The sequence below is a fragment of the Nannospalax galili genome, unplaced genomic scaffold, assembly GCF_000622305.1.
Source record: "Nannospalax galili isolate Female #2095 unplaced genomic scaffold, S.galili_v1.0 scaffold364, whole genome shotgun sequence".
Lineage (NCBI taxonomy): Eukaryota > Metazoa > Chordata > Mammalia > Rodentia > Spalacidae > Nannospalax > Nannospalax galili.
In genome coordinates this window covers 3,566,582-3,579,209 of record NW_008352752.1, presented here as the reverse complement: position 1 = coordinate 3,579,209, position 12,628 = coordinate 3,566,582, and the positions used below count along the sequence as shown (strand labels likewise).

General features: G+C 48.2%; 1 protein-coding gene across 1 annotated transcript in view; it reads left to right on the top strand.

The window, feature by feature from the left end:
• The first annotated feature begins 1,929 nt into the window (after nucleotides 1–1,929).
• Nucleotides 1,930–12,628, top strand: part of Galnt15 (polypeptide N-acetylgalactosaminyltransferase 15) — a 40,878-nt gene continuing 30,179 nt past the window's right edge. Inside the window, exon 1 of the mRNA XM_008849975.3 lies at nucleotides 1,930–7,464. Coding sequence (XP_008848197.1) covers nucleotides 6,932–7,464 — 533 coding nt within the window. The 5' untranslated portion in view covers nucleotides 1,930–6,931. The remainder of the gene's footprint in view (nucleotides 7,465–12,628) is intronic.

Here is a 12,628-nt window from a genome sequence, read left to right as displayed (position 1 = left end):
ATCCAGTCTGTATCTAGACTTGCTATTCTGATCCAGTGATTTGTTTCTCATCCATGTGCCAATACCATACTGTTTTAGTTATCAGTTGTGTGCTACAGCATGGACTTAAATGTCCTCCAAAACCCACATGTTCAAGGCTGGATCCCCAGCTTGGTGCTGTTGGGAAGTAGTGGAAACTGAGATGTCTTATGTTAGTGGGGTGTGCTGCCGAAGGAGATAACGGGATCTCAGCCCCCTCCTCTTTTTTCTTGTGCCCCAGCCTGGTGCTCTCCTCTGCCACACACTCCTACCATGATAAGCTGCTCTAGCACAGGCCCCAAAGCAACAGGACCACTTGATTGTGGACTGAAATGCCTAAACTCATGAGCTAACAGAAAACTTCTCTCTTCTTAAGTTTATCTTGGCAAGTGTTTTAGTAACAGATACCATTAACTCATGAACACTAGATATCTGGGAAGAAGGGTTTCTCTCCCTGTTCTTCATATTTACCCTATCTACTCTGGTCCTTCACCCTTCCAAGGAGAGTTGTAGACTAGTTTGCCAACACCCAGGGAAAGATGAGTAAGGGTTTTTGATATGATGGTGGTGAATTTCTAGGTGAACTTGAAGAGAACCAGCACCATTGTGAGTCTGTCTTTGACTCCAGGCTCCTGCTACATCTCTCCAGGTTTACTGGGTTTATTCTCATCCATCAATAAAGTTTATAGCACTGCCCATAACTATGTGAGATTTATTACCAGCTACCTTAAAGTTTTTTCTTGCTGAAATGTCATTTTTCACTTACCAGATTGGCAAAGATCAAAAAGGTTAATAACAAGTTCTCCTACTAAGATTATGGGGAAACAGGCCTGTTCGTGTCTTATTAGTGCAGGGTAAATTAATGCAACCTCTTTGGAGTACAATTTGCAATAGCTCTGAATTTTTTTAATATGCATGTTATTTGACCCAGAAATTCTACTTCCAGGAATTATTTACAAATGCATATACCTGAAATGTTGTATACATAAGAATATGTAAGGAAATATTACTGCAAAAGCATAAAATTGACAACAACCTAATGGTGTGTCAAGAGAGCGCTGGATTGGTTAGTTTATCTAATGCAGTGACTATAGGCGTCCATTAAATAGATGATTTGTGGGCAAAATTTTTAGGATCTTGTTTTTTACTTGCTTTAGCTATAGTTTTCTTTCTCCAGTGTCTTTAAGGTGTTGGGTTAAGTTATTGATTAGAAAACTTCTTATGCAGGGTGTGGTGTGGTGGCATATGCCCTTATCCCTGCACTCAGGAGGCAGAGGTGGGGGATCTCTGTGAGACTGAGGCCAGTCTGGTCTATATATCGAGTTCCAGGCCAGCTAGAGTTACAGGGAGACCCTGTATCAAAAAACAAAACAAAAGACAGAAAAAAGAAAAGTTTTTTTCTTTTTAAAATTGTGTATTTATTTTTGAGACAGGGTCTCACTATACAACTGAAGCCAGCCTTAAAGTCACCACCCTCCTATTTCAGCCTTCCCAGTGCTAGGGTGACGAACATGGGCTACGGGGCCTCGCTTTTCTTCCTTTTTCTTTCTTATTTACTTATTTTGTGGAGCTAAGGATTGATTATTGTCGGGCCCCACTCATGCTAGGCAAGTTCACTACCATTTTTACTTTTTATTTTGAAGCAGTCTTGCTATGTTACCCAGAATGGCCTTAAACTAGGTCCGTAACCCAGGCATGCCTTGAACTTGCAATCCTCCTACCTCAGTCTCCTGAGTTAATTAGAATTACAGGCCTGTACCACTAGGCTGGTTTTTGTTGTTGTTGTTTTGGGGTTTTTTTGTTTTTTGTTTTTTTTTTTTGGCTTTTTGAGACAGGGTCTCCCTGTAGCTCCAGCTGTCCTGGAACTCACTATGTGAACCAGGCTGGCCATGAACTCTCAGAGATCTGCCTGCCTCTGCCTCCCAAGTGCTGGGATTAAAGGCGTGTGCCACCATGCCTGGCCACTAGGCTCTTTTAATACAGGCATTTAAAGCTTTAAGTTTCCTTGTAATTTATTTTTTAAATTGTGATATGATTTCTTTTCTGATCCATTGATTACATAAGTGTGTCTGTTTAATTCTCACATGTTCGTGAATTTTTTATATTTTTTCCTGTCATTGATTTCTGTTTTTGTTCATTTTGGCCAAGAAACATCTTGGTATAATTCCTGTCCTTTTACATTTACTGAGGCTTGTTCAGTTTAGTGTATGGTCTATCCTGAGAATGTTCCATGCCTACTTGAAAAGAATTTGTATTCTGATGCCAGTGAATAGAAGACAGCTCTTCGTGAGATCAGTGTGATCCAGGGCAGGAGACAGTGGTAGGAATGGGAGAGGAGTGAGTTGAGAATGGAAGAATAGGGTGGAGGATAGGGCAGGCCAAAAGAAAGCACCCGCTGACACTACTGTAACAGAGGGCCACAGCCTAGGCAGCTTAAACACGTGATGGCTGGTGGTGGCACTGAAGTCTCAGGTGGTTACAGACTCCTCACCTCAGTCCCTGACTTCATCTCACAAGACTCTTCTCTGTGTCGTATCTCTGCCTGAATCTCCCTTTTAGTAAGGACACCAGTCATATTGCATTAGGAACACCCTCCTGACGTCTCCTGACCATCCAAAGGAGCCTGTTTCCTGTGATGCTTCATTCACAAATCCAGGGGAGGGACTCTAAGAGGACAAGACTCAATCCATCATAGGCACAAAGAGAGAGGGAAGAGGGGAGAGCAAATGCCGAGCCTCCCACCTAGAGATGGAGGGAAAGGGCATTCCCAGGATGGAGCCCCAGGCCCTTCTTTCTTGTAGAGCCCAGGCAGGCCTGCCCTGTGGCACTGGGCAATGAGGAGCCCAAGCAAGTCTCCTAGAAGGTCTCATTTCTGTGACCGGGAGGAGCAAGTGATGAAAAAGATTTTGTGGTGTGTTTTGGGGCTCCATAGCGTGCTTGGTTTTATTTCGGGGGGGGCGGGGACAGCAAGGAGAGGATTGTAGCTATAATAGACTGATCCCAAAGGCAAGTCTGTAAAACAAGGATGCATTGCTGAGGTCTGGAAGATGGAGGGAGGGCCATGCTGGAGGAGACAGATATGCCCAGGCAACAAAGTGACATCCTGAGAGACAGGTGCTGGACAGGCAGAGCAGACATGACAGAGCATTGGCCTTGGCCCTGGGGTTTGGAAAGCTTCTTGTTCCCTCAAATCTAGGAGATGTTGACAAGCCTGAGATCCTAGACCATGCTATTCTTTTAACACTGAACAGTGAAGCCTTGGCAGGGCCCTCGGGAGTCCATCAGAATGAACTTCACGACAGCTTGGAGGGCTCTGAGCCTGGGATAGGGTGGCTGAGCCCTGCTGTAGCAATCATGCCAACACTGGCTGTTCCAGCCTGAGTCCCTCCGGCAGGGTGAAACAGTACGAGCACTTTTGAGATGATTGCCCATTTTGGAGAACCTGGCCATCTACCCTGTGATTATAGACTATGTGAAACCATATGGAGTTGATCCAAATCCCTGAATGTGAGAAGATACCCAGACTTCATCTGACCACATCAGAATGTCCATAGAGTTGTCTCCAAATACATTCAACAAATCTCTATTGAGTGATTTTTCTATCCCAGGTATAAGTTTAGTCTCTGGAAAACCAGTCAGGAACAACCCAGCTCCTGCCCTTGACTCCCACCTTATGAAGGTGGGTAAAGAAATCAGACATTCAAAAGACCTGAGTATTTAACTCATCAGGTATTGGGAGGAACTTCAGGGACACCCAAAGAAAGATGGAGGAGGCTGGAAAATGGTACACTTGGGCAGAGGGGCTTCTGGGGAGCTTCAGTATATAAATAACAGGAAACCCAAAGGTGAAATTGTGAGCCATGTGGATGGACTTCAGGGAAAGAGACCATGTGACATTTTGGCCAGGGAGGCAGATAAAGGCTAAAAGTTAGAAATTCTGGTAAGTTGGAGGCCAGTATTGCTGGAGAGGAATGGGTAAAGGCTCCTGACGATGGTTATAGTGTCTGCTGAGTTTGTAGATTTGAAATCTTTTACTTCAACATCTTTGTTAACTTCAAAATGTCTCAGAAATTCTGAACTACATGCCCCAGGGTCCCAGCCTCTTGAACTTGGAAGTCATACAAACTTCCCTGCCCCACGTGACCCCTATATACTCTGATTTGGGACTTGAAGGCCAAGATCTAACCACACATTTTGTAGTCTGGACCCTGGGCCAATACACATACACACACACACACACACAGAAGCAACTGAGTCCAAAGGAAAAACATATCTCCTTGAAGTTTGAAAGCTCCTATTCTAAGATTAAAATCAAAACAGGAAACAGTAAGCAAGTTCACTGTGGGAATTTCCCAGTGTCAATTTTACCCACACTGCTTCTACCATCACCAAAAGAAACCCAGCTCATGGTAAAGACTGACTGCCCTTCACCAACCACTGGAGCCAGAAGCCCAGGATGGCTGAAAGGGCTCGAATCCTGTGATGGTTCATATTAACTATCAACTAGACATAACCTAGAATCACCAATCTCAGTGCTTGTCTATATCAGGTTTGTCTGTCCATAACCTAATCTTGATTAGGTTAATTGATGTTGGAAGACCCAGCTCACTGTGGGTGGTGCCATTCCCTAGGCAGTGGTCTCTGAACTAAGTGAAGAAATCCACCTGAGCACAAGCGAGCATGTATACATGCATTTCTCTTTGCTCCTGATTGACGTGACTAGCTATTTGAAGTTCTGCCTTGATTTCCCCACTATTATGAACTGTAAACTAGAATTGTAAGCTGAAAGAATGCTTCAGCTGCTTTCCATCAGGGTATTGTGTCACAGAAACAGATATGAAACTAGAGCAATCCCCTTCTCTCTGCTGTCTACACAAAACCCTTGGTGACCTCAGGTCTCAGACAGCAATCACCATCTATATGTGGCTGGGAAGGCAGTTTCAGAGCTGCAGGCCAGGCCTCTCCTCTAACCTCCAGGAAATGGAGTGCACACATATCCTGCGGCCAACACTATCTCTCCCTGGCTGATTGCTAAACTCTGCCAGTGTCACAGGTCCCCAAGTGAGGTCTTTGGGGATACCTCCTTCCACCTGCTCCCTGCCTTCTTCGTCTCAGTTGTTGCAACTTTAGTCTTCCAAGTTTTGATACTCTTCTCTCTTTCTACCAGGTGTCAATCCATCAGTAAGTACAGGTCCTTCCCTAAAACACATTGGGAGCAGCCCGCTTCCTACCACCTCCACTGGTGTTGCTTTGTTTGTGTCAAGGATATTTTGGTTGGTTTTCTGCTTCTGCTCTTTGCTAAGCCCAACCCAACTGCCAGGGGGATCTGGATAAAACCCAAGCCAGGGTGGCTCTCCTCTGCCCAGAGGCCTCCAAAGGCTCCCATCTCAGTCAGAGGTCCTTCCACAGCCTCTAGGATATCCTAGGTCATTCCCCACCCTTATCCTCTTACTCCCTTATCTCTTATAGTGCTCCACCTCCCACGGCTCAACCTCCTATCGCATTCTGCCTCCTATAGTGCTCCACCTTCTATAGTGCTCCACCTCCCACCCTACCTCACCTCCCATCACTCTCCCTTTCCCATTGCACGCCATCCTGTCACACTCAACCCTGCCTGCTCTATTCTGCCACGCTGGTCCTTTGCTGCTCTGTATATCAGGCCCACTCCCTTCAGACCCTCACATCTGCTGTTCCTTCTGTGCCGCTGTCTCCCTTATACTGACACTGCCTTTTCTAGGAAACCTGCAGTCACCATTCAATCTCCAGCCCCAGCCTGTGCTCCCCAGCTCCCATCTCTGCTGCATTTTCTTCTCTTCAGCCCTGGTCAATCACTGCATGTTCTAATGAATCACCTCTCTGCCTCCCACATTAACATGTAAGCATCACAGTTTCCTTCCCCAGTCCCCAGGACAGTTTGGCCACACCATAGCTGCCCATTACATGTGTGTGGGCTGGATGGAGCTCAAGACTGAAGGAGCGTGAAGTGTGCCTCCCCTCCAGCAGACTGGTGCATAGAAAGGGTCCCAGTGCTTCTCGGGGAGCTAGAAGGTGTTTACAAGGGCATCCCTTGCCACTCCTTACAGAAGGAAAGTGGTGGTGAGCCCCAGGAAGGAGAGTACAGCACAGCCTGGCAGACTGCTGTGGGCGGCTGAGGGTGCAGAGGCAGCTGGCTCCTGGCATCTGCGTCACCCTGGCAGCCTGTCTGAACCAGGAGGGAATTCTCTTTCCTGCTCCTCTGGGTGGAGAGAGGATGCCTCCTATGAATGAGGCTCAAATCTGAACTCCTGGGAGGTTGCTGTTTTGAACTGGCCCTGGCAGTGACGCTGCAGGGTTGTGCAAAGCCTGGAACAGTGAGGGCATTAGGACCAAGAACGAGGCGCACACTTGGCTTGGGTGGTGTCTGGCAGAGGGCTCTTGCAAAACTGGAGCTATGTGTAAAAGGAAATCAGGCAGTGCCTGCCGGCTTTACATCTGTTGATCTGACCTGACTTGAGGCGTCCAAAGAAGGACGGCTGTCAACTCAGCTGGACTGAGCCCCCGGCAGCTTGCCCCAGACATCACATAGAACCCAACCATTCATGCAGAGGGGGGAAGAACATGGGACTAAGCACCCGAGCAGGGTGAAAGGGGATCAAGCAATGCAACTGGAGTCCCTCTTAGAAGGCAATTAACAAATCTACTCAGAGAAGACGTAGGGTAGCCTTGGGCTCCTGGGGCTTACTGGTTCCAAGAAGCAGCAGGTCTTACACACGCTGTTGACAAATGTCTGATGGGATAAAAGGAGCAGGTGACTGGCAGAAAGCCTCCCAGATGCAAAGAACAACCCAGGTTCCACACAAGCTTGAAAGGACCTGTGGCACCATGAGGAAACACACTTGAGGAAGACTTGTTGCTTTGGGCAAGAGGCTGCAACATGTTGCTGAGGAAACGACCCAGGCATGGACGGTGCAGACTTCAGTTCCTCCTGCTCTTCTTGACTCTGGGAGTTGTCCTGATGATGGTGGCCATGCTGCATCCTCCGCCGCCCACCCTGCACCAGGCCATCACAGCACAGGTCAGCAAGCACAGTCCAGACACCGGGTACCGCCTGGACTTTGGAGACTCCCAGGAATGGGTTCTGGAAGCTGAGGATGAAGAGTACAGCTTCCTGGAGGGTCTGCCACCCTTCATCTCCCTGCGGGAGGATCAACTGTTGGTGGCCATTACCTCACCCAGGGCCAAGAAGAATCAGAGCCAGGGCAGGAGAGGGGGCAGCTACCAGCTTATCAAACATCTGCACAGGAGGCAAGATGAAGGCACCCCAGAGAGAGATTGGGGGATGGAGGAAGATGGGGAGGAATCTGAAGAAGAACTGACCCCACTCAACCTGGACTCACAAGGCCTCCACGAGGTGCTCAGTGCCAGCCTCCCCCTGCAGAGGGCCCTGCCTGAGGTGCGGCACCCACTGTAAGTAAGGCTCCTACCTTCCCTTCCCTGGTCTGGGCATGAGATCAGGTGGCAAAGTCAGGGGTGCAGACTCAGCCTTCCGCTCTCCCATCCTAGGGACAATGCTTCTCAAGGCGTGGTCCCTGGGACCAGCCACATCAGCCCTGCTGATGAAACACTTACCAGAAACACAGATTCTCAAATCCCATCTGCAACCTGCTCACTCAGAAGCCCCTGCGCCTCAGATACATAAATAATAAACCCTGCAGGAAAGAACCACCATCCCAGACAGTGAGGAGCTCCTGCCCACTCATTCTCTTCCCTGTCCTGGGTTCTAGTCCCACTGCTAATCCCGCTACCTCACACCGCTTTGTTAGCATGGTGGGAGCAGAAGTTCTTCGAGGCACTCTCCAGTTCTCATGCTCAGAGTCCAGGATAGTTTTCATATTAGGCTTATTATTATGTTTGCCTTAATTTGGGCTCAAATAAGCAATTGCAAGAAATATTTATGTGGCTCTTGCCATGTGCCTGGTTTTAATTTAAGAGCAGCTCATAAGCCTTCAGAAAGTCCTCTGCAGGATAGATGCTACGCTTAGGCATCATGCCTGGTTTATAGGTTTGAAAACAAGGCATAGGCCCCACGATTTGCCCACTGTTCCATGGCTACTAGGTATCAGAGCAGAGATTTGAATTCAGGCATCTAAGCCCCAGTCTGTCTGAAGCATCACTCTCTGCCTTCCTTTGTCCCCTACACCAAGGGAACAGTTCAGTACCAAGAGCTGGTATACTTGGCTGACTGTAGCTTGGCCCGCAGGGTGGTGTGTAGGACATGCAGATCTGTGCCCTGAGAGATGGCGGCTTGTCCCTTGGCCCTCTCTCACCATGACCAGCCACAGGGCTGGGCAAGGGACTGCTTACCCAAATCCAGAAGCAATGTGGCTGGTTGGCTAGGGTGGTCTTGAGCTCTGCCCTAGGAGCCATGGCTCTTCCCACAGCCCAATGGGCTTCCTGGAAAGCAAACACATCCTGTACCCCTGGAAGTGAGAGGACACATGTGCAGTGCAGCTGGGAGCAATGCCACGACTCTCAGATTGCTGGTTTCTCTGGCCTGGCTGCTGGGTCACTCACACACACAGGTGTACAGATGCATTGTGGGCACCCGGGAGCACATGCTTCCTTAGTTGTGTCTTGGAGCATTCACCTCACCACTGTCCCAGCCCTGCTATGCTGACTTCATTCCTTGGCTTTACAGCTGGGCTCAGGAAACTCCCACCCCATTCCAGTTTCAGGCTCCCTCTGAACTCACAGCACTTAGTACAACAGAAGCTAAACAGTCATCAGCATATTCATTTGCCCAGTACCTGCTTCCCCTGTAATGCTGTGAGTCCGCAGATGGTCAGGACCCAATGTGCACCCAGCACCCACCACCCAGTACAGAAATAATTGCTGAAAGAAGGAATAGATTTCCAGTGGCTTCCATGCATTTTTCCATTGGTAGAGAGCAAGAGTGAACATCTTTATATTCAAGAAGCCTGGCCTCACACTTATGGAGAGGCGCTGGCTTCCCAGTGGGGGGTGTGCTCTGTGTTTTCACAACACTGTTTATGCATACTTGTGGGTGGACTGCACATGAATGCTTGTGTACACATGTGCTATGCATGTACTGTTGAGTGTACACTGTGCTGTGTACATGTGTGCACGTGTGCTGTGCATAGTACATGTGTGTAGTATTTTGTGTTTGGTACATATAGGTTGCATATATGGTGTGATGCACACAGGGATGAGCTGTGTAGTTTGGGTTGTGTGCATGTGTTGTTGTGTGATGTGCAGAACTGTGCATGTGTATTATGATGTGTGTTTGCTTTGTATATGCTTGTGTAGTGCACATGTGCATATGCGTTGTGACTGCATTTCATGTGTATTGTGTACCTTTGTATGTATAGTGTCAGTGCATGTATTGTATGTGTTGCATATGTGTTGTAAGTGCACAGCATGTGAGACATGTGCACATGTATGACGTGTTATGCATTTGTTGTGGAGTACATGAATGTGTTCAGTGTGCAGTATAAAGTGGATGCAATTTGTGGCATGTGTTCTGTGTAAAGGTGTGCATGGACTGCATGTGGCATGCGTGGATGTAAAGTGTGTGCATATGGTATATCTTGTTCATCTGGTGTGATGTGCCCATGTACTGTGCCTGTGTGCACATGCATGCACTGTGATATGGTGTTTTACATGTTTGTGTGGTACAGTGTGCATATATATTGTATGTGTTGCATGTGTGTGTTATACTCGTGTTGTAAATGTTTCATGCATGCGATAGTGTGCTTGTGTGCAAGTGTGCTGCATGTGTTATGCATGTGGAGTGATGTGTATGGGGGGGTGATATGAATATATACAATTGTGCCAGGTGTGTTTGATGTGAAAGGCTTGTATGCTTGGGTATATCTGCTACACCACTGTTTCTTCCAGCCACGGTAACCAATTCATCTCAGGCCTGGGACTTAACCCATTCCTGCACTGAAAGCCTCTGGCAATCTGGAAACCTTTCAACCCCAGACAAAGCATGCAGTTAGGCCCTCCATCCCAACCTGCCAGGCTTCTCAATCACCAGCTCCCATGCAGAGGTGGGCAGCGCCCTCTGCTGGTCCCCACCAGTGAGTGCAGCTTATGCTTCCCAGACCTCGGCCCCCAGACTCGTTTGCAAATCAGACTTTAGCACCCAGCCTTCCAGAAGGTTCCTGGATAGCAAGAGTCCCTGCAAAGCCAGACACAACCCCCATCTCCCTGCAGGGTGACAGTGCACTCGTCCTCCCCCTTAATACTGGTGGGAACACTGGAAATTGTCCCATATTAAGCACAGCCATGTGAAGGCCTCCTGTCCCACCAGGATTGGGGGAAATTAGAACAGCTGGGGCCTCTGTCTCTGGTGTTTTCTCTGCCATACCCTTCCCTCCCCCAAGCCTTCTGCGAACATCTCTTTGCTAACCCAGACATGTCCCGCTGGCCTTCACCCAGATCCCCACACCACCCTGGCCTTTGCTACATTCTTTGCTCTAGGGTCATGACTGGAGGTCATGCACAGTGGGAATATGAGGAAATTACCAATGATGCAAGACTGAAAAAGAAAAACACCAATGTAAAAGGAGCCGAAAGACAGTCTCTGGGACCAGGCATGGTGCTACACACCTGTGACGCCAGCACTTAAGGGACCAAGGCAGGGAATTGTGAGTTTGAGACCAGCCTGGGCTATACAGTGAGACCCTGTCTCCAAAAAGAAAAAAGTCTCAGGAAAAAGAAACAAAATTATAGTGAGCATCTATTGAACACTTATGCGCTCAAAATAAAGTGGTTTCACTTGCTTAATTAGCTTCACAAATTTCAGATTTATGAATGAGAAAAATCAAGGGGCAGACAGGTGGATGGTTTGGTACCATGTGACTGACCAAGTCAGGCTCTTAACCATCTTGCTAGACTCTGAGTCTGTTGCTTTCCAGGCCAAATATGGGCACGTCACCCAGGCAGCAAGCAGTTTGAGTTTGCCCATCTTAAAACCAGGCAATTCCCGTAGCCCCTGGGAGCAGGTAGGAGGATACCTATCACAACATCCTTGGTGGTACTGAAGAGTTGAAGTCACCTAACATCTCATTGCAGGACACTGGAGGGTTGGGTGCATCCTATAAAACATCTGCTGAGCTAGAAGTAGCAGATTCTGGTTCTATTTACCAGTGAAGGAGCTCTTGAAAATTCTCTGCCAGAGGGAAAGAAGTCAGACACAGAGGCCCCCAGGGCAGCACCCACAGGGCAGATGTAAACTGTGTACTCTACTGTGCTTTAAGGGCCAGTTTGAATGGGGGGTTGATTGCAAGTCCTCCTCACTAGTGGCCCACAGCCCACAGCAGCATGCAAGGCTAGTTATTCCAGGCCCCACTCCCTTCGATCTTCCTGGCTTCCAGTGTAGAGCGGGGGATGTCAAGTTCTAAGAGGCTCCCAGGAATTGATGTTTTGCATCTCAAAGGCCAAGGGCTCTGCCACTCCCTGCTCAGAGTTTAGGCACCCATCCAAGCATCCAGGAGGCTTGTTAAAGTGTGGATTCAGGCCTCCTCTGTGGGCTTCTGGCCTCCACTGCTGCCCTAAGGATACCTTGGGAACCACGTTCAAAGTCACCTTGCTGGGCTAGGTTGACCACAGCAAGGCCCTCAAACTTCAGCCTGCTTGTGAATCATCAACAAGAGGTTTACAGGCAGAGTCAGATTTAAGAAGTCAGGGGTGTAGCCCAAGACACTAAGTTCCCAGAGGTCTGCAGACTCTGCTTTTGAGCCGCAAGGGGCTCCACCACGGCTCCCCAGGTATGCACACGTCTGACACTCCAGATGCTTACACTCTTTCACTGGAGACACTGTAGGTCTAAGTTGTAGGCCAGTATTTTCAAGGTCGAAAAACTGGTACTAGACAATTTGAGAAGCAGGTAGCACAGAAAGTGAGTAGAGAGATGGTTTAGTTCAGGAACGTTCCTACAGAAAGGTAGAGCTGGAGTTGGGAAAATAAATGAGAAGGGCAGAGAGAAATACAGTTTCTTGATGACCCTGGGTGTTCATACCTTAACTTGTCAGATTAGCTGATCTGAAATCCAATCCTGGTTCCACTTTTGGCTGTGTGACCTTGTGCAAGTCAATCAACATCTCTGAGCCTCAGTCTTCTCAACTGTAAAATGGGTGAAAATACGCTTGCATAGGGCTGTAGAGAAAGTGAGAGCAAGTGTGTGATGGCTTCCTCCTGGTACTAAAGTCCAAAGAGAAAGTCTTTATCATATTCTTCAGCAAGGGCTCTGGGTATGAGCTGGAGAGGAGAACTGTGGCTGTCACCTTGCTCTCCTTTCATTATCTGTCTTTGGGGGCTGCTAAATCATCACAAACATGATGGCCCTTTAGAATCATCTGGGAAGTCCAATCTATTTGGTTGGTCTGAGTGAGCCCTGGGCACAGAAGACTTTAAAAGCACACAGATGGCTCTAGCATGCAGCCAGGCTGAGAACCAGGGATTTGGGGTGCTGGTGCTCCCTGGTTTTCATGAAGAATCGCGCTCAACACACAGGGACAAAACCAAGTTTCGGGATGCAAAAGCAAGAGGAATTTATTCATACACAGGCGCCTGCAGACGCAGAGTCCCGCTCAAGTCAGGACTT